Source organism: Ambystoma mexicanum, chromosome 3p (assembly GCF_040938575.1).
Source record: "Ambystoma mexicanum isolate Mex_15411 chromosome 3p, UKY_AmexF1_1, whole genome shotgun sequence".
Lineage (NCBI taxonomy): Eukaryota > Metazoa > Chordata > Amphibia > Caudata > Ambystomatidae > Ambystoma > Ambystoma mexicanum.
Window position 1 is genome coordinate 739,141,646 of NC_090925.1, and position 23,260 is coordinate 739,164,905.

The 23,260-nt window shown below is 49.6% G+C and overlaps 1 protein-coding gene across 2 annotated transcripts in view; it reads left to right on the top strand.

Annotated features, from left to right (window-relative positions):
• Positions 1-23,260, top strand: part of SRCAP (Snf2 related CREBBP activator protein) — a 2,075,623-nt gene that overhangs the window by 1,866,049 nt on the left and 186,314 nt on the right. For both annotated transcript variants that reach the window (XM_069651627.1, XM_069651629.1), the window contains one exon: positions 11,560-11,691. In XM_069651627.1, coding sequence (XP_069507728.1) covers positions 11,560-11,691 — 132 coding nt within the window. The remainder of the gene's footprint in view (positions 1-11,559; positions 11,692-23,260) is intronic.

Consider the following 23,260-nt stretch of genomic DNA (forward strand, 5'->3'; position numbering starts at 1 on the left):
CTTGGAATAGGGCGGTAATTCCCCTTTCCTCCAAGGCGGTGCCAGTATTTTACTGGCATGGACCAAGGTGCTAATAGCACCTTGGTCCACCGCCTACCGTGTAATGAGGCCCATTGTCTCCAACCTTTTCGCAGAATGGGGCTTCCCAGAGATCGACTTGTTCGCAACTCTAGAACTCACAATGCCCAGATTACACCTCCAGATACCCTGAGAACCGAACCAAGGGGAACGGTCTCTGGATAACATGGTCAGGGAAATTTGTTTACGCTTCCACCCACTCCCGACTCCCCTACTCAACAAGATTATTCACAAGATGCACCAGGAATCAGTCACCATGATTTTGGTGGCCCCAATGTGGGCATACCAACCCTGGTTCTCCCATCTGGTGGAGAAGTCTCTCTCTCCTCGGATGAAACTACCTTGCCCATACAACATGCTATCTCAGGACAAGGGGGAAACACTTAATCCATGCCCACAGACTCTCAATTTAGCGGCCTGGCTCCTGAGATCATAGAGTTCAGACATCTGCAACTTCCTCAGATGCATGGATAAACTTAGGGAAGCAAGAAAGCCTAACACCAGACATTGTTACTCAAATAAATGGAAACGATTCATCATCTAGTGCAATTCCAAGAGCATCAATCCCATTGACTGTTCTCCTACTCATATTGTGTTATACCTGACTCACTTACTAGACTCGGGTCTAGTTTTTAATTCCCTGAAGGTTCACTTAGCTGCACTCTGAGCCTATAGCACGTCCCAAAGTAAAGTGTTGTGGTCGAAGATCCCAGTTATTAAAGATTTCATGGAAGGGGTTAAGAGAATTCATCCCGCATTTCTAACCCAGCGCCCGCATGTGACCTAAATGTGGTATTAACCAAACTTATGGGGTCTCCCTTTGAACCTATGCATAAGGAAAGTCTCAAATCTCTTACATACAAGACCGCCTTCCTAGTGGCAGTCACTTCGAGAAAGAGTCTGTGAACCTCGACCCTTTCAATTGTAGACCTTTTTGTCACAATTGACAGAGATAAGGTGCTTCTGCGCATTCACCATCGGTTTGCACCCGCATTTATTTCTAAGTTCCATGTGAACCAGTCACTAGAACTACCAACTTCCTTCCAGAACCCCACTAACGTGGCAGAAAGAAGCATACACACACTGGATGTGCACAGGACAGTCATGTACTACCTGGAAAGAACTCGACCACCAATCTTTTCTCTAAATCAGCCATCTCTAGGTGGATTGTCAATTGCATCGTACTCTACTACACTCTTGCCAAGAGAAATCTGCCCTACAAGCCTAGAGCACACTCTGCGCAAGGCACTGGGGCTTCCATAGCAATCATTGCAAATGTTCCTTTGAGTCCATTTGCAAAGCAGCATCCTGGAGTTCTGTAAACACCTTTACAAAACACTATTGCCTAGACAATCACTGTAGGTCTGATTCTCAGGTGGGACAAGCATTACTAAGACATCTTTTCCCTACTGTTCCTTCTCACATCCCACCTCCAACTCCGGGTACTGCTCGCTACTCTACGCACAGCATGCGCAGATTAACAAGCATCAGAAGACATGCATTACTTACCGTAATAGCATTTCTCCAGCATTGGATCTTTCATGGATTCACATGCTGTGAATATTTCCCCATCGTCAGGCTGGGAAAATTTGGTAACTTTAACTTAGCGGTTTCCTATGGAAAACTTCGACATCTTAGTGTCCTATCAACGTCCTTTTTGGGTGCTTTAGGCCCCACCAATAGGAAGCCTGGTATAAATAGCCCTGCCCCCGGGGCTTCCCTTCAGATTTCAACTGTCTCCAAACTGTTGGGATCACCTCGTGTTTCTTCGTGTTTTTGCATGTGTGTTTTGTTCGTGGACCAGGATGTCGTCTGTAGCCCAGAAGATGTATTTTTCGGCCGTGTGCTCCCTGCGGCATGATGAAGGTGTACGAAGGGAATGGACATATGGACTGTCTACCCTCACCACTCAGTGGATACCTGCGAGATATGTCGGGGGGTGTTTTCGCAGAAGATCTTGCAGGGCCGTAATCGACGGCTCATATGTTGGCTTAATGATGGCACGTACCTGGACGCGGGGGAGCCAGTCGTCTGGAAGGGTGGAGAAATCTGCCGGGCTGTGTCAGCAGAGCCCCCTGCTAAGAAGCATCAGGCCGCAGTGACTACGTCGGGGGTGGGGAGTGGCAGCAGGTCTTTGTCGGGGCTGCATCAGTCGAAGGGAGCGAGTGGCTCTTCGGAGTCCAAGCATGGTCGGCCGGACAAGTTCAAGGGGTCTGGTGGTAGGCTGGAGAAGTCTACGGTGTCGGAGAAAGACCTGGTGATTCCGAGGGAGTCTTCGTCGAAGCACTCGTCGTCCAGGGACCATCACAAGTCTTCGTCCAGCCGGGAGTCTTCGAAGCATTGTTCAGGTTCTTTCAAGAAATCCGGGTGTCGGGTAAAATCGAGGCCAGGGGACGTTGTTCCGACGATGAGCTCGTCGACGGTTGTTCCGTCGTCGACGGTAGTGCTGCAGTCTACAGTCCCGTCGGCGGTGGTGGTATCATCAGCGCCTTCCACGACTTTGATGGATAGTGGTCCACTGCTGTTGTCGCCATCACGGATGGAATCGAAAGGGTTGTTGATGATGGGTGGGGCGTGACAGTCTGCCACCTTTGAGTCAGTCCTTCCTGAGAACATTTTGCAGCAAGATCCTGCTACGTTTTCTGTTTCTTCAGGAATGGAGGAGGAACAGGAGCCGCTGTTTGACCCGTCAGTCTTCGGTCTGCAGAGTGTGAGGCCTTCGACGTTGAGTGGGATAGGGGCTGAGCCGCCCCTTTTTTCATTGGTTAACCCGCAATCTCTGCTGTCAATGCAAGTACCGTCTATGCTTCAATCTTCGTGGGGCAGCTAGATGCGAGGTTGGCTCCTCCTCCTCCGAGTCTGGCAGTCGAGGGGTTGCCAGGTGAGGCGCATAGGAAGTCTCCTCTGGCACGGTTGGCCTTGCCGGTGGGGTTGGGTCGGCCACGGTGTCATCCTGAAAAAGGCGAACTACCTGATTCGGACCCTGAGAGTGTTCCACGGGACACCGTGTCCACGGTGTCGTCGCCAACGAGGGATGATGCGTGGGACACGAACGTGGAAGTGAAGCAGCCCCGTAGTCCGGCTCAGCCACCGCCTCCGGATGATATTGGGGCGTTCCATGCCATGATGTCGAAAGCATTTCTGGAATTTGGGCTGGCGCCTGAAGAGTAACGTAAGGACTGCTTCCTCTTCGACTGTTAGGCAGAATTGCATGCAGTACCCCATGGTACCACCACACACACTTAGGACTACAGGTGTACGCAATACCAACCTTTGGTATAAGTCTGTACCACAGTTTGTTGGTAGCGAGCTCAGCAGCCAGGCTTATCTCAAGAGTGAATGTGAGCAGTACAAGTAGTTACACAAAGGACTTTCAGTCACAGTGGTTCAAGTAGACACTTATACTCCAGGTTTCTTGGTAAAAACGTATTACTTTATTTACAGTCATTTAGAAAACATTTCACTAGAAGAGGACAACTTAATATTATAGACCTTCAATACAAAGTTTTTAGAGAGTTTGAGCTCCCCTGAAAAAGGAGCCAAATGGCAGTTCAGTTACTTAGCAGTGAGCAAAACGGACAAAAGTAAGTAGAATAGATTATGTATACTTTCTAGGCAGTGCAAATAGTTTCTGTTAACCAGAATAGTTCAATCCAAGTCAATAGGCCAGGCCAAAGTCAATGGGCTGGTGTTCTGGATAGGAAAGAGAAGTTCTGGTATCAAATGGTAAAGTCTTTGCAAAAGTTCTCAGTAGTAGTTCAGGTGAAAAGGAATCATTTGTGGGGTCACAAGCGGATTAGGCCTGCAAGTTGGGAAAGTTTCACAAACTTTCTCTGTGAGAGTGGTGTTCTCTCAATCGGGTTGGCACAGTACCTGTGTATGAAGAAAACAAATGTTGCTGAAGTAGTGGTTCCTGGCAGGTCCTGCAGATCTTGCTGTTCCTGATCCTCAGTCATGGGGACAAGAGGGAGGACGTCGGGGGACTCCTGCACTGCACGGATCGTTTAAGAAAGCAAACCAAATGTCACTTCAGTTCCAGTAGCTGTAGTTTCAAGAACACAAACTGGTGTCCCTCTCCCTGGTTAAACCTAACCAGCGTTGAGAATGGTATCCAGGTGTCTTATGAGTTAATTGGTCCCACCAACTCAAAGGAAGAAGCCGTCCTTGAAGGAGCTTCTCTGTCGAATGGAGTTTGGCAATTCGGACCTGCAGCAGGGCTTCACTGGGCAAACCAATGGTCCAGTGGTTGCAGCAGCCGTCCTCTTCCAGCTTGTCTTCGGTTCTTTCGTTCCAGTGGTCGACTCTGCCTTCCAGTCCACGAGACTCGCCTTTTAAACAGTTTTCTACCTTTCATTCCAGCCTAGCTGTCACTCACCCAGCAGGGTGGCTGTCCTTGCTGGACAGTCAGCCAGCCAATCACGCCAGAGTGCATTTGGGTCTCCTAGGAGACTAAGCACAGGGAGTTTCAGGCACCTCCCTCACTTATGCCCACCCCAGATACTCAGACGCCAAGGGCGGACTTCAGTCCTGAAGCCCGCCAAAGGCACACGAACAAAGGGACCAAACCTGGTTTGGCGCACAGAGACAAACACTATAAGGACCTTTCCAAAAAGAAATGGCGAAAAAAGAAGATCGGGACCCGTTTAAACAAAGGGGCTTAAGGCGCCATCTTGAAAAACATGGCTCCCGTGATTTTTAGCTACCGGCGTTCGCGGGCGGGAAAAATCATGGTAGTTAGTTATAAAACCACTGCCACCAGCCTTTCAATAGGAAAGGGTAGCATTTGACTGCTACATGAGTGTTTAGACACAGGGGATACTATGTAACCCCTCCAGCACTCCATTGTAAGATGGTGTGTGCTGGGTCTAGGAATTTGGAAAAGACTAGTGAAGTCAACAGTAGTTTATCCCAGAGAAGGTATTTAAACCATTGGGAAGTCTAAAAGACATCCCTGTGTCACTGCACTGAGGGTGCTGTGTAACACAAATGAAAAGATGATGCCTGTGGAGTTATCTAAAACTCCATAATCGGAGAACACAAATGTAAAAAACACATAAAAATACATGAGAGTGGGAAGAAAGGCTCACTCTCTTTCCAGGTTAAAAAAAAACAAATCAAGTCCTCAAAATCCAGCAAAGTTGCTTGGGGTCTCTAAGGTGAAGGGAATTGGCACATTTCTTAGAATTCTCCCTATCATCGACCATATGCGCAAGCAGAGAAAAGCGGTCTTCTCAGTGCCGATACTCGACCACGTGTGGCAGGAGGGGCTGCACACGATGCACCACCCGTTTTCAGAGCCGTCTGTGAAAGGTTGCCTTGAAAAGAAATTCAATGCTCCAGCATCTACCCCTAGATGCCTTGTGTCGCAGCCCACGCCTGAGTATGTGGTGTCGGCGGTAAGGCCAGGAGCCAACATAAATGTGTGACGCCTCCGGACAGTGAGGCCAGGAAGCAGGACGCTTTTGGTAAAAAGGTCTTAACAGTAGGGGCTATGACTGTGAAGGCTGCAAATTCCTTGGCGATTATGGCCAGATATGATCGTGAAATGTGGCATTGGCTGGCCCCGATTCTGGAACATCTGCTGGAGCAACACCGAAAGGAAGCAATGCTGTTGGTTCGAGAGGGGGAGGAGGCCTCCACTCACAGCCTCAATTTTGCTGTGGACCTGGCAGAGTCTGGTTTTAAACAGATGGAGTAGTGCTCCGACGGCAGGCCTGGTTGAAGTGCACAGACTTTCGCCCAGAGGGCCATTATAAAGTAATCGACATGCCCTGTGAAGGCGAACACTTGTTCGGCGAAAAAATTGATGAGGCCCTGAAAGGGATGAAAGAGGATACGGACACTGCAAAATCCTTGGGTTCCTTGCAAAGTGGTGGCTCTTTTCACTCCTTTCGAGCTTTCCGTGGAGCCTCCGGGAATGCCCAATTTGCTTCCTACAGAGATCGGGGGTACGGGCTCTCCAGCTACTCTTCTCAAGGCTATCAGCGTTCTGTCCAGTCGGCGCAGAATGCCCGGGACGTCCAAGCTCAGCGAAAGAAGGGTTCGCAGTCCACGGCGTCCAAGGGGCGACAAACTAAAATTCAACAATGACTGCCATATGAACAATCTGCTGGGGGGCAGGGTCGCCATCCACATCGACGAGTGGCAGAAGATAACATCAGATCGCTGGGTGCTAGACACGGTGCGCCTTAGCCACTCAATGGAGTTCCGGCGTCCTCCGGTTCCTATTCCGCTTGTGCATGGGCTGCAGCCGCATCTTCAGATCCTACAGCAGGAGGTGGTGCTCATGCTAGAAAAAAGTGAGGCCAAGGGGTGTACTCCCAGTACGTGAAAATGCCCAACGGCAAGTGGAGGCCTATTCTAGATCTTCGGGCGTTGAACAAGAATCTGCAACGCTTGAAGTTCAAGATGCTCACCCTTCAAGATGTCATGCTGTCCCTGCAGCCGGGCGAGTTCCTGGCGTCCTTGGCTCTGCAGGACCACTATTTTCACATCCCTATGCGGCGGAAGCACTGCAGGTTTCTGCGATTTTTGTGGTTGAAGAGGAACACTATCAGTTTAGGGTCCTTCTTTTAGGCCTGAAGTCGTCCCCCAGGATGTTCACAAAGTGTCTGTCTCCGGTGGCAGCCTTTCTCCGGGGGGGGGGGTCATCATGTGTACCCCTACCTGGATGATTGGTTGGTGAGGGGTTTGTCGCAGGGAAGAGCACGAGAGTCTCCCATGGCGACCATGCAGCTATTGCAACTGCTGGGATTGGCCGTCATCTTCAAAAAATCATGTTTGACGCATCCATAGAGTTGGTGTTTCTCGGGGCGTAGTTTCTTACCCGGCAAAATCTGGTGAGTCCTTCCAGCGAGCGTGTGGAAAGATTGCGTGCCAAGGCGCAGGAGTTGAAAAAGGGCACTGTGATCTCGTCCGAGGTTACATGTCGCTGTTGGGGGCCATGGCATTGTGTAGCCCTCTTCTTCCCAATTGCCGCCTGTTCATGAGGCTGGTGCAGTAGTTCCTCGCAGACAGATGGTCGCAGAGTCGGGGATTATGGTCAGACAAGTTGGTGGTTGGCAAAAGCTTGGTGGATGCCCTTCACTGGTGGTCTGGCACGGTCAATTTTGTAAGGGGCATGCCCTTGCTGGAGCCAGAGTTCCAGTTTGCGATCGTAGTGACCCCTTCCCAGGTGGATGGGGGTACACCTCGACAGGTCACAGGTGCAGGGCATATGATCTCGGGTGGAGACTTTATTACATATCAATGTGCTGGAGTCAAGGGCTGTGCACTGTGTCCTAAAGTCGTTTTTTCTGCAGATCGGTGGTGAGGGTGTTAACGGACAATACCACCACCATGTTACGTTTAAGGGAACGGGAGCACACATTCCAGAGTCCTGTCGAAGGAGGCGCAGGACGTTTGGTATTTGGATTGGGCTCTAGCTCAAGGGATCAGCATTGTCGCTTTCAGTCTGTCCTGAGTTCTGTATGTTCAAGCGGACGCGCTCAGCAGGGACGCCAGTCAGCTGCACGAGTGGAGGCTGAATGACCAGCAGGTGACACAGATCTTCCGGCGATGGGGACATCCTCAGTTGGATCTGTTTGCTACGAGGGAAAACGAGTGGTGTCTGGAGTTCGCCAGCAGAGGGGCTCATACTGAGTCATTGGGGGACGTGTTTTCGTTCCCGTGGACGGGTCTATTTGCGTATGCGTTTCCCCCTTCCCGCTCATTCGGAGGACCATCCTGTGGATTCGCAAGTACCAGGGTCGAGTGATTCTGGTGGACCCATTCTGACCCAGGCAGACGTGGTTTTCAGATCTTCATCTGGCGGTGGAGGAGCTGATTCGGTTGGGAGCGGATCCGGATATCCTGTCTCAGGACGACGGCAGAGTGTGGCATCACGATCCAGCGTGTCTCAGCCTAGCAGCATGGCTCCTGACCACTCAGAGTTCGGTCATTTAGCAAAACCCATAGACTGTCGATCGATGGATTTTTGAGGCCGCGAGGGTGCCTTCCACGAATGTCTCGTATGGTAATAAATGGACGAGATTCTGTGAATGGTGCAACGGTCATCCTGGGGTTGAGCCTTTTGGACGTTTCTCCGGCGCAGGTTCTCCCGTACCTATTACACCTGGCGGTGTCATCCACTAAGGTACATTTGGCTGCGATTTCTAGGTTCACGAGAAAGTGCCATGCTGCTCCTCTGTTCAGTGATCGCTTGGTGAAACATTTTCTGAAGGGGTTGTTTCGGACATTTCCTACAGTGCAGAAGTTTGCGCTGGTGTGGAGCTCTTAATGTGGTTCTTTCGGCTTTGATGAGACCTCCTTTTGAGCCCATGTCGACGGCTCCTTTGAAGTTCCTCTCATGGAAGGTGGCTTTTCTAGTGGCAATTACCTCGGCCAGGCGGAGTCTGAATTGCAAGCACTGGTCAGTGGGCCACCTTACCTGAGGTTTCTGAAAGACGAGGTTCTCCTGGCCAGTAACCCGCACTTTATTCTGAAAGTGCTGTCTGCATTTCACAAACTTGCTTCTATTGCTTTTCCCTCGTGTTTTGCAAATGCATCCACGCCAACGGAAAGGGCTCTGCATTCTCTGGATGTTAAGAGGGCCCTGAAGTTTTATCTGAGTCGCACGCAGGACTTCAGGAAGTCACAGCAGCTGTTTGTGATGTATGGGCCTTCCAACAAGGGGCAGGCCATCTCCAAAGAAGGGCTTTCCCGCTGGGTTTCCTCTACAATCTCGTTTTGCCACACTAAAGCTGGCAAGCCTTTGAGGGGGATACCGAAGGCTCAGTCTATGCAGTCCACAGCGTCGTCGGCAGCATTGTGGTCTGGGATACAATTGGTGGACATTTGCCAGTTAGCCTCCTGGGCGGTGCCGCATACCTTCACCAGGCGTTACTGTCTGGGGCAGCAACATGTAGAAGATGTGCAAGTGGGGTGTGCAGTCCTCTGCCTGTTAAAATAAAGTAGGCCCTGCAGCTTCAGGGTTTTTTCTGTGTGCTATATCTATCACAGCTCTGGTCTCCAGGCGCAGGAGTGGCACGAACCAACCACCCCCACCGCGGTCTGGGTGCCTGCAAGACAAAGCTTACACAGGCCTCCGAGACCCCGGCGGGGAAAGAGGTTTAGGGAACCGTAGGTTGGACAGGAACTGGTTTTTAGGATAACCGGAAAGAGGGTCACAAGAGGGGAAGTGGACAGGCAGGGGAATCATAGGATACATACAACAACAAAAATATTAACAGTTAAGCACACTCACTCAGCAGTACCATGTATCACATGCACATATAACCCAGCTCAAGAGCAAGCCAAAAGAGACTGAACTCTGGGGTGAGTGCTGCCCTCCTGCCTGCGCACTCAGGTCCGGTATCTGGAGCAGTTTACTGCTGCAAAGAGAACATGAGTTATCTTTTGGGTGTTTCCCCACATACACAACACTGTACATGCAGTGAATTAGTGACACCTCCCCATGCAGACCCACTCGTGTCAGGCTTTGTTTATTTTTGTTTGCATGCCCCCCGTAATGGGTTAAACTCTGTTTATGCGGACAAATTGCCGCACGTGGCTCAGTGGTAAATGTTGCTTCATGCGTTTACAAGTCACGCGTGGTAGAATGGGTTCTTAATGTGCTGCCAGCTGCACGTGGCGAGGCACGACTTCGGTACAAGTCGCACTATGGCAGTCGCGGTTTCCTTTAGCTGCTGCACATGGCTAATTATCTATGCAAATGACATGCACTGCTCTGGGAGTTGTTGTGCCCTTGCATGCCCTCTTGCGCTGGATCAAGTTATGGCTAGAAAGGCTATTGCGTGAAAGACTTAGCTTCTCTGGAGCAGGAGGGACTCTAGAGTATGGGCGACGCCCCCGGCGTGTGCCCCTAGTCGCGCGGTAGGCATCCTGCTTGCTCACTCCTCAACGCGGGTTTACTGTGGTGTACGCGTCTTTCCAACACGTGTCTAGGCTTTCCTGCGCTGGCGCTACTTATCTTCTTAGGTGTGCAAGAGGCCTGGAGGAGGGTCGTCTGGGGCGTGACCCCTCGTACTGCTCCCCTTGCTCGGAGCTCCGGGAAACACGCCTGCTTCAGTCAGACGTCTGAGCACAAGCCCCGGGCTTTTGCTTGCGTGCGCATGCGCGTGCGTGCCCCACCCGACGTGGGTGGGGATTTGTAGTTCCTGGCCCGGTGTCCTCTGGGAAATGTAGTTTGCCGGCTCCTTTTCCTGCAGAGAAGGCACAAAAGCCTTTTATAAGGCTGGATTCAGTTTTGTGTGTTTTTCTTTTTGTTGTTGGGCCATGTGTGTGGCCCTTAGCACACAACCCCAAAGTCTGTACCCTGACAATATCACTTGCTGGGTTTGTTACCTCATGGATGTGATTAGCTACTGTTTTTTGGTTTGCCTGCGACACGCCGCCACACATTGATTGTACTGCTACGTAATCAATTCACAGCATGTGAATCCATGAAAGATCCAATGCTGGAGAAGGGAGTAGTTTCTTACCTGTAACTCCATTTCTCCAGCTTTGGTATCTTTCATGGATTCACATGCGCCTGCCGGCCCCCCCTGCAGGCAAACCTGATTTCGGGTTCCCTCTATTTTGGAGGTTAAAATCTGAAGGGAAGCCGTGGGGGCGGGGGCCATTTATTCCCGGTGTACTATTGGTGGGGCCTAAAGCACCCAAAAACCATGTTGATAGGACATTAAAGTGTCAACGTTTTCCATAGGAAAACGCTAAATTAAAGTTACCGAGGATTCCCAGCCTGATGATGGGGAAATATTCACAGCAGGTGAATCCATGAAAGATACCAACGCTGGAGAAATGTAGTTACAGGTAAGAAACTACTCCCTTCTGATGATTGTATCTGCTTAGATTCACATGCGCCCACCCTTCCTTCCCGCTCGGATGGAAGGAACATAGACATCTTACTACTTCTCTCTTTTCTGTATTCACTCACGATAGTCATAAGGCTCTCTCACGGCAGAAAAAATACAATCGGAGGGACATCGACACGTGAGGGATTTTGGGTACACATGTCATCTTAGGGGATCGTGTTACAGGCACGCCCATGTCGACGTCCCCTTTCGATCCTTGAAAGACCAGATGCAATACTCTGCAGTTACCACTAGATGTCAGACGCACAGCATGTGAATCTAAGCATATACAATCATCAGAAATGATATTACGGTAAGTAATGCATGTCATATTATTTTAAAATGTTCTCTTATTGAATGTCTTCCAGTGTCCTGCTCATGTGCAAATATTTTTTTGATAAATGTTGATGATCCCCTTAGTGAACTGTGAAGGAAGAAGCTTTCACTTATTCAAAATCAGATGTTATTTTACGCTCACAAAACCTTTGTTACATTTTACTTGACACCCCCTTGATTTGATGCTTGCACAATTCTCCACTGCATTTCTGAATAACTCGGACTACTAGATGTTGCCTAGCAGTTTGTCATTTCAGGATAAGTAGAAAGTGTAATTTCTCTCCTCTTGTAGCAAACCATACGGGACCTATTTGAAATGCCTACAGATGAGGTGCCGAAGAAGGAAGGGGATGTTACCTTCAAAGCGTTCTCTCAAGAGGAAGTGGATTTAGGGCCAACCAAACAAAGCCAGATCCTTGAACAGGTGAGGTTCCAGCTTTCCCAAATTGCCATCTCACACAGATGTCGCACTGTACACATCAGAGAAATAGATTATTCCAAGCAAACCCGTCTTATTGCATGTGCATGCATCATGCTGCATAAATCGGACTTCACACACTGCACAATGCCACTGACATAATGCACACAGTGCACATTTATTATTCCCACTTGTATGTTTTTTCAAAGGATCTGCATGTGAATGAGTCCAGTTGCCCAGACTAATGCGATCGCTGCTTAGCCGGATGAATAGATAGGACCGATATTAGAGGTCAGTCCACCTACAGCTCTCAAGGTGTTTTGGGCCAAACGTCAAATGAAATCTCACTATTAACTGTGCTTTCTTGGGTAGATGAGTCGCAGAGGAAACAGTCTGAAGAGCAGGTGCTTGCTTACTTCTGGCACAGATCTTAGGTTCTGTCGTTTTAAGTCCTCACTCCATTGTGCTGAATAAAGTTTGTTTTTGCCTGGCACTTAATTGTTCTTGCCCAGACTTTTTTCTTCAGTGTACTTAGGCACAAAACTTGATTGGGGTCTTGTTATTTCTACCAGTTGCCTTTCTGCCGAGTTCCCTTGCAGGCTTCTTATTCAACCAAGATGGCACCAGCCTATAGCTCCATCCACATTTTGTGACTTAAATATCTTCTGTTCTCCATCAGTGGATCTTTCAAGGTTTATGAATATGATACCCATGATGATGAACTAGATTAACAAATACGTAACTATCCCTACTCTTACATCCCGTCCCCTTTCCTCCATAATGTATGGGCATCCCTTCCAAGGGACGGGAGACGGAACCTTTTTCACCAGAAACAACCTTCTTCCCCTTTAAATTTAGAGGCGTGCAGCCGAGGGAGCATGTGCTGCCCTGACTCCGCCCATCGGTGCCACGCCTCGGTCCCCTTTTCCACGTCGACGGGAACGTGCCGAATTCACCAGCGCTCCTAGGTTTGGCTTCGGCCATGTAATATCGTGCATGGACACTTCTTTGTCTTCTTTTTTGTCTTTTTATCTTGCAGGTACTCGGTCCTCAGGCGTCACACTCCTCCCCGGCGCATGTCGACTTCTACAGGGTTTAGCAGGTGTCTATCCTGCAACAGGCTCTTCCCAACTTCAGACCCCCACACCCTCTGCCTACGTTGCCTTGGCCCAGACCACAATTGGCAATCTTGTTCCTCGTGTGACTCGCTGTCCTCGAAAGCACTGAAGAACAGACTAGCCAAGTGGAGGGAGCTCTTCCAGAAGTCGCCTCCAGAGGATCTCAAGAACTTCGTGAAGCATCTAACTAGGCCCAAGGTTCGGCCGATATTCTCCATGGGGGTCGGTCAAAATACCGAAAATAAAATCTCGAACTGCAAAAATCTCGAATACAAAATCCCGAGAAAAAAAATATCGAATTATTTATTTATTTATTTATATGTGTTTTTGGGGTCAGGTAAGTAAAAAAAAAGGGTTAAAATAAAAAAAAATAGAAAAAAAGGGAGGTTGGGGGGGAACCCCCCCATTTCGATAAAAAAAGTCATTAAAAAATTCGATTTTTTTTTTTTTTTTTTTTTTTTTTTTTTCGGCCTTTTGTTTTCGAGATTTTTGTTTTCGGTATTATCACTATAAACCATTCTCCATTGCATCCCGCAAGGGAGACTCCTTCCCAGGGACACTCCCGCATGGGAGGGACTGTTCAGGTCCTTCTATCAGCACGTGCACCGAGGCTGCTGCAGCTACCGGCCTTCGGGTCGAGGGATCCTCCCGGTGGCAGTGTTGAGGGACCGAAGGTTCTTTTACCAGGTCTTCACCAGAGGGGCTCCGCCCTTGTACCAGCACCATGGCCGAGGGGCTATGCCCTAATACCAGCAATACGTCCGAGGGGGGCGCCTAAACGCAGCTCTACCTATCCCCGGGTCGAGGGTGTAACACCTACCCGGCCTAAGCCTGAGGAGGAGGGTAGGCCTCGTGATCCACACGCAAGAGTCTTGGACGAGGCTGGGCCCAGCGGGCCAAGCAACACGTGGCAGGCAGCTCGACAAAATGGCCAATGTGCCAGAAAAAGGCACCCGTCCGACGCCATTCCAGGAATTGAGCGAAGAACGAGTGTCAAGGTGAGACTGGCCTCAACCAGGTACATGGCCTACAGTCTACCCCTCATTTGCACAGGGCAGCTTTTGTTTGCGCCCATATGGACAAGGTATGCAGCGGCTCCAGCAGCTCCCCGCTACCCTGTCGGCACCCCCTTGCCCCCTCTTTGTATCTCCGCCGCCTCAACAATTACATCAAGTCCCAGAGGTTCAGGATGGTCACCCTCCAGCACGTGCTGGGGCAGCTGGAGAAAGGGGACCTGGAGGATGCTTATTTTCACATCCCCATCCACAAGGGGCATCGAAAGTTTCTACGCTTCGTGGTCCAGGGGCAACACTATCAATTCAAGGCCCTTCCCTTCGGGTTGAAGTCTGCACCAAGGGTCTTCACTAAGTGCCTGGCGCCGGTCGTGGCACGGCTGCGCCTTCAGGGGGTCCACGTCTACCCCTAGCTGGACGATTGGCTCATCCGAGCGAAGTCAAGGGAACTTGCCGTCGAGCACACAGCGCGGACCGTTGCCTACTCAAGGATCTATGGCACTGGGCCATCGCCCACAGGATGTTCCTGGTCCCCTTTCATCTGGCAGGAGTGAAGAACACCGTTGCTGACTCACTCAGCAGGGAGCTGCGCTCTTGCCACGAATGGGAGCGTCGGCAGGATCAGGTAGACCTACTGTTTTGACAATGGGGCAATCCCCAGATCTATCTGTTTGCGACGGACACCAAGTGCCGGAGGTTCGCCGGCAGGTTTCCCCAGCCGGGGAGCATGGGGGATGCATTCTCCTTCCCCTGGGACGGCCTGTTCCTCTATGCGTTGCCGTTGTTTCTGCGACTCATCAGTCAACTCGGATGGTCCTGGTGCAGGATGATCCTCGGCGTCCCGAGGCAGATCTGGTACCCGGACCTTCTGGACATGTCAGCGTCCCCTCCAGTCAAGCTTCCGGCGGACGCAGATCTTCTCGCCAGGGAAGGAGGCGCAATTCTGCACCACGACCCAGGGTCACTGAACCTGCAGGCCTGGCCCCTGCAGCACTAGAGTTTGGAGGGTACAAGATCCCGGCGGACTGTGAGGAGGTACTTGCCAAGGCCAGGGCTTCTTCGACTCTTAAGTGCTACAGACATAAATGGAAGAGGTTCACCGTCTGGTGCCGTGCACAGAAGATAAGCCCTCTTTGGATTATGTCCCCTCAAGTGCTGCCGTACTTGCTGTCTCTGGGCAAGGCGGGGCTGGCGCACACTTGTATCAAAATTCATCTGGCGGCTATCTCCCGCTATACCAGAACTCCAGGGCGGTCGTCTCTGTGGTTGCATCACCTGGTTAAGGAGTTCATGAAAGGACTTTTCCGCGCGTTCCCGCCAGTGAAGGCTCCGGTGTGGGAGCTCACTGTGGTGCTGACTAGGATCATGGGTCATCCGTTCGAGCCTCTGCATTCGGCATCTCTGAAATTCCTTTTGTGGAAGACGGCGTTTCTTGTGGCCATCACCTCTGCACGACGAGTGGGAGAGATCCAGTCCTTCTCCTGTAAGCCTCTGTATTTGACATTCCACAAAACGAGGGTCGTGCTGAGGATGCACCCCTCCTTCATGCCCAAAGTGCGGTTGAACTTCCATCTCAACGAGCCCTTGGTGTTCGTCGCCGGCAGAGAGGACTTTGCACTTGCTGGATGTGGCTAGAGCGCTGAAGTTCTACGTGGACCGCACAAAGAGTTTTCGGAAGACATCACAGCTGTTTGTGAACTTTGGCCAAGGGAATCCAAGGGAAGGCCCCCTTTCAGGCTTCCATTTCCAGGTGGCTCTCCAGCTGCATCACCCATTGTCATCGGTTGGCAAACCGACCGTTGCCTGACCGTCCGAGAGCCCATTCAACCAGAGCGATCGCTGCAACTACGGCGTACCTGTCTGTTGTGCCCCTGCTGGACATCTGCAGGGCTGCTATGTGGAGGTCGACGTACACCTTCACGAGATTTTACTGCGTTGACTGGGATTTCCGGGAGGAGTCTAGAGTCGGCCAAGCAGTGCTGCACAACCTGTTCGCTTGAAGGCGCGCTTGGTGAGGATTTAAGAGATGCTTAATGTTGAGTTGTTGAAATGTTTATGTTGAGCCTTGCCACCCCCCGTGGTTGTGCATGTGTGTACTGCCATGTATTGTATTCATGAGCATGTGAATCCATGCCAGACCCCATGCTGGAGAAGGAACATATTACTTACTTGTAACTGTTCTCCAGCATGGGTCTGCATGGATTCACATGCGAACCCTCCCTCCAACCCCTCTGCGGCTTGTCTCTTGGTCCTACTGCCACTTAACGTGCTACCAAATCTGAAGATGGCTGCCAGAGGAGGGGCTGAGGTAGAGGGCAGTCATTGGCTGCGGGCAGTGTGACCTAGAGACCAGTAATTGGTTATTAGTAGAAAGACAGTTCAGAAACAAAACTGAAACTGAGTTTTTTCTTTACAGAGGATTCCCAGCCTGACGACGGGGAAAATTCATGAGCATGTGAATCCATGCCAGACCCATGCTGGAGAACAACAGTTACAGGTAAGTAACTTGTTCCTTCCTCCCACTCCCCTGGTCCACAGGGTAGTATGCAAGATCCAGGAGTCCCGCCACCTACGGATCATCTTGTTAGCTCTGTGGTGGCCAGCAAGGCCATGGTTCTCGGAACCTCTCAGCCTGTCGGATCAGCCCCCGGTACACCTTCAGCTGGGCGCAGCTCACCTACTCTCACAGCAGGGAGGCATGGTCATCCACCCTGCCTCCCAGATGTTAGCCCTCGTAGCGTGGTTCCTGAACAGGTCACACTAAGGCACCTGCATCTGTCACAAGCTAACCTAGACATTATACAAGGTGCTAGGAGCGATGCGACCAGGAGCCAGTACAAGAGCAAGTGGACTAGGTTTTGTCACTGGGTGGAATCGGAGGCCGGAACTCTGAGGAGGAGGCATTTTCTTCCTCTAATCCGGTGGTTAAGACACCTGGTGGGCCTGTCAAGAAGCCACACCCGGTGTGGGACCTCAACTTGGTCTTGGGCGCCCTGACGCAAAAACCATTCGAGCCTATGGCGTACGCGGACATCAGGCTAGTCGCCATTAAGACAGCTCTCCTGCTGGGCCTTACCTCTGCATGTAGGGTCAGTGAAATCCAGGCACTGCTAGGAACTCACCCCGCATTCTTATCTAAGGTGGTCTCCTCGTTCCACCTCAATCAGGAGATATTCCTACCTAGTTTCTTGGCGGACTCTAAAGACGAGGCTTAGAGGGTACTACATTCTCTACATGTCAGGCATGCTCTAAATTTCAACCTGAACCAAACCAAGAGCTTTTGCAAATCAGAGGCTCTCTTTTTTACCTTTGGTGGGTCAAGGCCCGGCTATCAGGCTTCCAAGGCCTCCATTGCAAGGTGGATGTTTTCAGCCATTCAGAAGGCCTATGAGGGGCAGCACAAACCTTTTCCAGCAAATATGCATGCCCATGCTTTCAGAGCCAAGGCCACGGCAGTTGCTTTCCAGAGGCACGTTCCGTGGCAGGTCATCAGCATGGCAGCCACATGGGCCACAGCGTCGGTTTTCTGCAAGCACTACTGTTTGGATGCCGGCTCTAGTTCAGACGCGACTTTCGGACAGGCGGTTCCTAGAAACCTATTTGCTTAAGGAGGGTCTCCTCTCCTCCCTGGGGCTACACGCGGTTGTAATCGCCCTTACAGTATGGAGGAAAGGGGACGGGACGTAAGAGTAATTGTTACTCACCGTAGTGACTAATGTACTCGTAGTCCTTAGTCCCCTTTCCTCCATACGTCCAACCATCCTCCCCCTAAAAAAAAACTGGTGTCATTGGACAATGTTAATCTGTTGTCGACGCGTCTATGGGGACTGAGGTGTGGCGCCGAAGGGGCAGAGTCAAGGCAGCACATGCTACCAGGGCCGCACCCCTCCGCGCCTCTAAATGTAATGGTCAAGAAGGTTTTTTCTGGTGAAAAAGGTTGTCTCCCATCCCTTGGAAGGGACACCCATGCAGTATGGAGACTAACGTACTGTACGTTAGTGACTACGGTGAGTAACTTATAATTACTTTTCCCTTTCTAGAACCAGCCCACACCACCCTATGTGGAGTGCTGAGGGGTTGTATAGTAACTCCTATCCCACATCTCAGCCCTGAAGCCTGCCCAGGCTCCAGTGTATCTGGAAAGGCAGGAAGTAAGGGAGAGTCCCGAAACTTCCCTGTCCTTTGTCTCTAGGTGTGCCTGAATGAAACCAGTCCTCATTGGCAGTGTGGCTGTCCCGAAAGGACAGACACCCTGCTGTATGATTGACAGCATAGGCTATGAATTAATGGGAAATCGCATAAAAAGCGAGGTTTTTGGGACTAGAGGCAGAGTCGACCGCTGTAGAGGAACATCCGAAGAGGACGTGACGAGACGAGACGCCAGCAGCACCTTCCTCAACCACGAAGTGCCCGGTGAAGCCCTGCAGCTGTGTTGACCCTGTTTGCACATCGACTGGGAATACCCATACGGGGGTGGCTTCCTCCCTTGGGCTGGTGGGACCAACTAGCCTCAAGCAAGCTTCCATTTGGTTCAACCCCGACTTGCTGTGCCTCACCAGGGCTACAGAAGCCCAATGCCAGGGGTCCTGTGACCATTGACGAGTGCATCGTCTTGCGAAGTTTGAAGATGTTCGTGGGCATCCCGAGGTCCCTACAGAGACAGGAATCCTTGATCCAGAGTCCAGGACCGAGGGAGCAAGCTTTTTCCTACCGAAGATTTGTTCTTCATTGACGCTGAGGAAAAGGTGCCAAAACACTGAAGTGCCGCTGAAACAAAGGAAATCTGTAGCTGAGGAGTCCTTCTCCCGAGTACTGCCGCAGGAGCCCACCAGACGACCTTCCTTTCGTCACCATGACCAAGGTCCAGAAACAAGAGTCTGCCAAGCTGTAGCAAGCAGGAATCAAGCTGGAAACTTTTTCTTCGAATCACAGGTACTGTGGGGCTTGGGGTGTTCACCTTTTATCCACAAGTTGTGCTTCCTATCCTCTGAAGTGTTTTTATAGTTGATACCAACTCACCTGCAATAGCCTTACAGCTTGTGCTCTCTACAGGGTAATTCACTTGAGTTACTGTGATTTCTTCTGAATTTACTAATTTTGTCAAGACTTAATCTAAGAAGAAGTGCATCAGAACGATCGACTTTGTTCATTGACTTTGGCTGTCCTAGCTACCAAAAGACACTCCTCTGAACCTACTGAATTTGGCAACACTTGTTCGCTCATAGGTTATAATTGTGATTAGAACACCCTAGAAACTGATTGGTCAATCTGCGGGCTATACGAACTGGTATAGTTCGGAAAGTAATTGAAGGCTTTTACCTTTGCCGCTGCCCACTTGCTGCACTCTTCCTCACCAGCCGTGTCCCATACCTGAAGGGAAACAGTGATTGGAACGCAGTGCACGTTGCAATAGTAGCGTGCGTGATGGAGCCCCGCCCACTAAACAAACATGAAGAAATACTTTCAAGTGTTACCAGCCATAATCCGTAACGTATCAGCATTATAATGTATGCTTTTCTAAGTATGCTGCATTCGGATTATAAAGAAAGGAAGCGTAATTTAGCTTGAACGCGATCATTTTTTGACCATGACATAACGAGGAGCCCTGCCCCCCCCTCACAGAAGCTAAATGTTCTGTTGTCCAGCAGAGTATGTGAAAGACTGCAAAGAAAATAAGCATCATTGAAAAAGTAAGTACAGTTTACACACATATTCATTGATATAAATACCCATGTGGTATATTAACGTGTAATTGAATGATATGGCATTTATAACGCGCCTATACACAAGTGTTTCAAGTCGCGATGAGGCAAGGAAGGGGAACAAAGGGAGGACAGACAACGATCCTACTAAGCCAGGTGTTCTTCAAATCGCGCAAGTGCATGGGAAGGGGGCAGGGACAGTGCAGTACATGGGAATAGATAAAACAATTAAGAATAGATAAAACAAGTAACGGCTAGCAAGTGGCAAGTGCATGGGTAAGTGCAGACATCAGGTGTCAAGGGCTGGTAGGGGGACTTTAGGGATACAGAAACAGTCCCAGAGTGCGGGGGTTTCCAGATGGGCAGTGCAGGTGTGTGACGCTGGGGGTGGGGGGGTGGGGGTTGTGACCTGGGCCTGAGATCAGATGATGTCCAGGTAGCCAGTGCAGTTCCGGTTAAAGCCAGGAGGTCAGTAGAGCAGGAGAAAAAGCAAAAACAAAGAGAGAGGTTTTGAGGTGCTTCCGGAACCGGAGATGGTTCTCAAGTTTAAGGGAGGCAGGGGGGCTGCACCAGCCGAGGAAAGAGATCTATCACCAACTCATTGCTTGGAGAAGCGACTGACCCTGAGGGAGTTGGAGACGAATGAGCTGAGAGCTCGAGAAGGAAGATATTTAGGGAGAGAAAGTTGAAGGTATTGAGGCCCCAGACACCAGATGGCCTTGTGGACGATGCAGAGGGTTTTGAACTTAATCCTCGCAGTCACTGGGAGCCAGTGCAGAGATTTCAGTCCTGGAGAGATACAATCCCTGGGCTTGAGGCCAAGGACAAGTCTCGCAGTCCTGTTCTGGATAAGTTGCAGAGGGCGGAGAGTAGAAGCAGGCAGATTTAGAAAGAGGCTGTTGCAATAGTCCAGCCTAGAGAGAACCAGAGCTCTGGACACAGTGAGCTTCTGGGGGAAGGAGAGGAAAGGAGGAATACTTCTGAAGAGGTGCAGCTGGTAGTGTGACTTCTTAAAGATGTCAGAGATGTGAGGGGAGAAGGAGAGTGTGGAGTCGAAGATGACCCCAAGGTTTTTAGTCTTGCAGGTGGGAGCAGGAAGAGAGCCAAGAGAGGCCGGCCAGAGAGCTACAGGAAAGGAGGGAGCGGGTATACCGATGAGGAGAATCTGGCTTACTGGCATTAAGGCAGAGATCATTGGCGGCACACCACTCCTGGACAGCAGACTGACAGTCAGAGATGAGAGGAGGCGGCTGAGGGTAGACTGAAAATGAGCTGGGTGTCATCTGCATAGCACTGAAAGTTGGGGCAGAGCGGCAATGCGGTGGGCAAGGAGTGCCAGGTATTGGTTGAACAGCCAGGGAGAGAGGTTAGACCCCTGGGGGATACCATGGGTAGAGAAAAAGATAGCGAAGAGGAAGGACCCAAGTTGGACCTGGGAGGGTCGGTCCGAGAGGAAAGAAGTCAGCCACGCCAGAGCCTGATCAATGATACCCAGGTTATCACAGAGACGATTGAGCAGGATGGCATGGTTGACAGTGTCAAAGGCAGAAGGGAGATCAAGCAGGATGAGGACGCAAGGGGTGTTGGCGTCAAGGTTGACTGAGGGAGAAGGGAACGACCATGTACCGCCACAGGGATTTAGCTCTAACTGAGAACAATCCCAATTCAAACCTAATAGCTACCACAGGGATACTATTGGATAATTTCAAAACCTTTCTCCAAATTATTCCTTCGATGGTGTCCCAGAATGAGTGGCTGTCCATGTAGTGGAGCTCCATACCATATAGAAGCTTTTGCACAACCTTCCCCTCATAGAAATCCACAGCTGGCTTTATATATATACCAACTTAGATAGCCCTAACAGAACGCATGTCTATGATCCGATGGTGAGGGAAAAAAGAAATGGGTCCAACCACTGTATTAGATGGAAAATTGGATCAAATTTGAATCAGACCCTCGAGGAAAAACAAATTCGAGCAATCACATCAAAGAAGAACTGGATGAAAAACCTTAAAGTACTGATGTTACAAAGAGACAACCTCTCAATGTTAACAGCCCTTAAAGATTCTTCGGGATCTCAGTTTTGGTCGCTCATTAATTCCCTGGAGACAACTCGGGTCTCTGCAATCATCATGCGTCCCGGAAGACGCATGGCTTTTGCATTTTCCTAATCTTTATAAAGGAAAATTTGGCGTGACGGATGAGTTGAATGCAATTAGAAACTGCCCGTGGGACTGTATTATATCAATTTCACTCATTGAGCAACAGATTACTGCTTCCAGTTCCTCTAGAGCAGCAGGGCCAAATGGTCTTACAAATGCCACATTTAAAAATAATCCTGAAGTTTGGGCGAAAGCCCTCTACATCTTCTTTTCAGACATCAAAATTACTCGGACTCTTCCGTATTCCTGGAGAATATCGTATATTATCCCGATTTTCAAAAAAGGGGATAGAAGATGCCCCTCTGTTATCGTCCCATAGCTGTGATGGACACAGTTTCCAAAATGTTTGCGGGCCTCCTTCTAAAACAGATAGTGGAATGGTCAGAAAACAAAAATATTTTACCTAAACAACAGTTTGGCTTCCGAAAGGGTATGGGAACAAATATTGGGGGATTGCTCTTTACCCTACTGCAAGAAAAAGCCTGCAAGGAATCAGCAACTCCTATTTTTTTGGCCTCCATCGACCTATCCCTTGCCTTTGATAAGGTGGATAGGATTCACCTTTGGTCTAAACTTGCATCTTTGGGGATGCCCTCTTGTATTTTGGCCCCTCTGATTCATCTTCATGAGGGCTTGTTAATTCAAATTAGGCTTAGTTTGGAAAGTAATCTAACTTAGCCTATAAAAACTTCCAATGGATTGAGACAGGGCAGTCTCTTTGCACCCACTCTTTTTAATCTGTACGTCTCTGATGCTAGACCATCTCTCGATTTGGCATCTTTGATTTCCCCCTCTGTGGAAGGTACCAAAGTGACATGGTTTGCTTACGCCGATGATTTCCTTCTCCTGGATGGCACTCCCATTGGTCTCCAGCGTAAGCTCAATGCCATGGCTCTCTATGTAAAAGCAAATGACCTGATAATAAATGAAAGAAAATCTGTTATATGTTTAACCAACAGGAAAAAAAATCAGTTTTTTGGATGGACCCTAAATTTACAATTGGCGTCTAAAGTAAGATCAATGAGTTACTTGGGTTTCCCGATATATAGTAGACCACCTAACTATATGTACTCCAATTTCTACTTTGATAGAGCTGACAAACTTATTTCTCAGTTGAAATACTGGCAAATAAATATTGTAAGTATTCGATCATTCCCCTTTTAAAGTTCTTTAAATTAAAGGTTGTTTCAAAACTTATATATGGGATGGAAATCTTGACATTTGACGCTATCATCTTCTATATAAACTCGAATCTAGAATATGGCATAGGATTATATACTATTTTCCCAAAGGAGTCCCCATTAGTGCTATACGTTTTGAGTTGGGGAATTTATCATTAGATTGTATGGTCCGTTGGAGACAATGTTTTGGAGATTGATGTTGTACAGAAATCTTTATATGGGTAAAGCGAACAGCCTTTTGGCCTCAATGGGTAATAACTTACGATCTGGGACCTCAAAATCCAAATGGTTACGTACTCTTCAGATTGAATGCATAAAAAACCTTGGAAAGTATCAGTACAACGTATGACACCCTCCTATCCAACCCAGACAGTGTAAAACGACAATTATACCAAACTG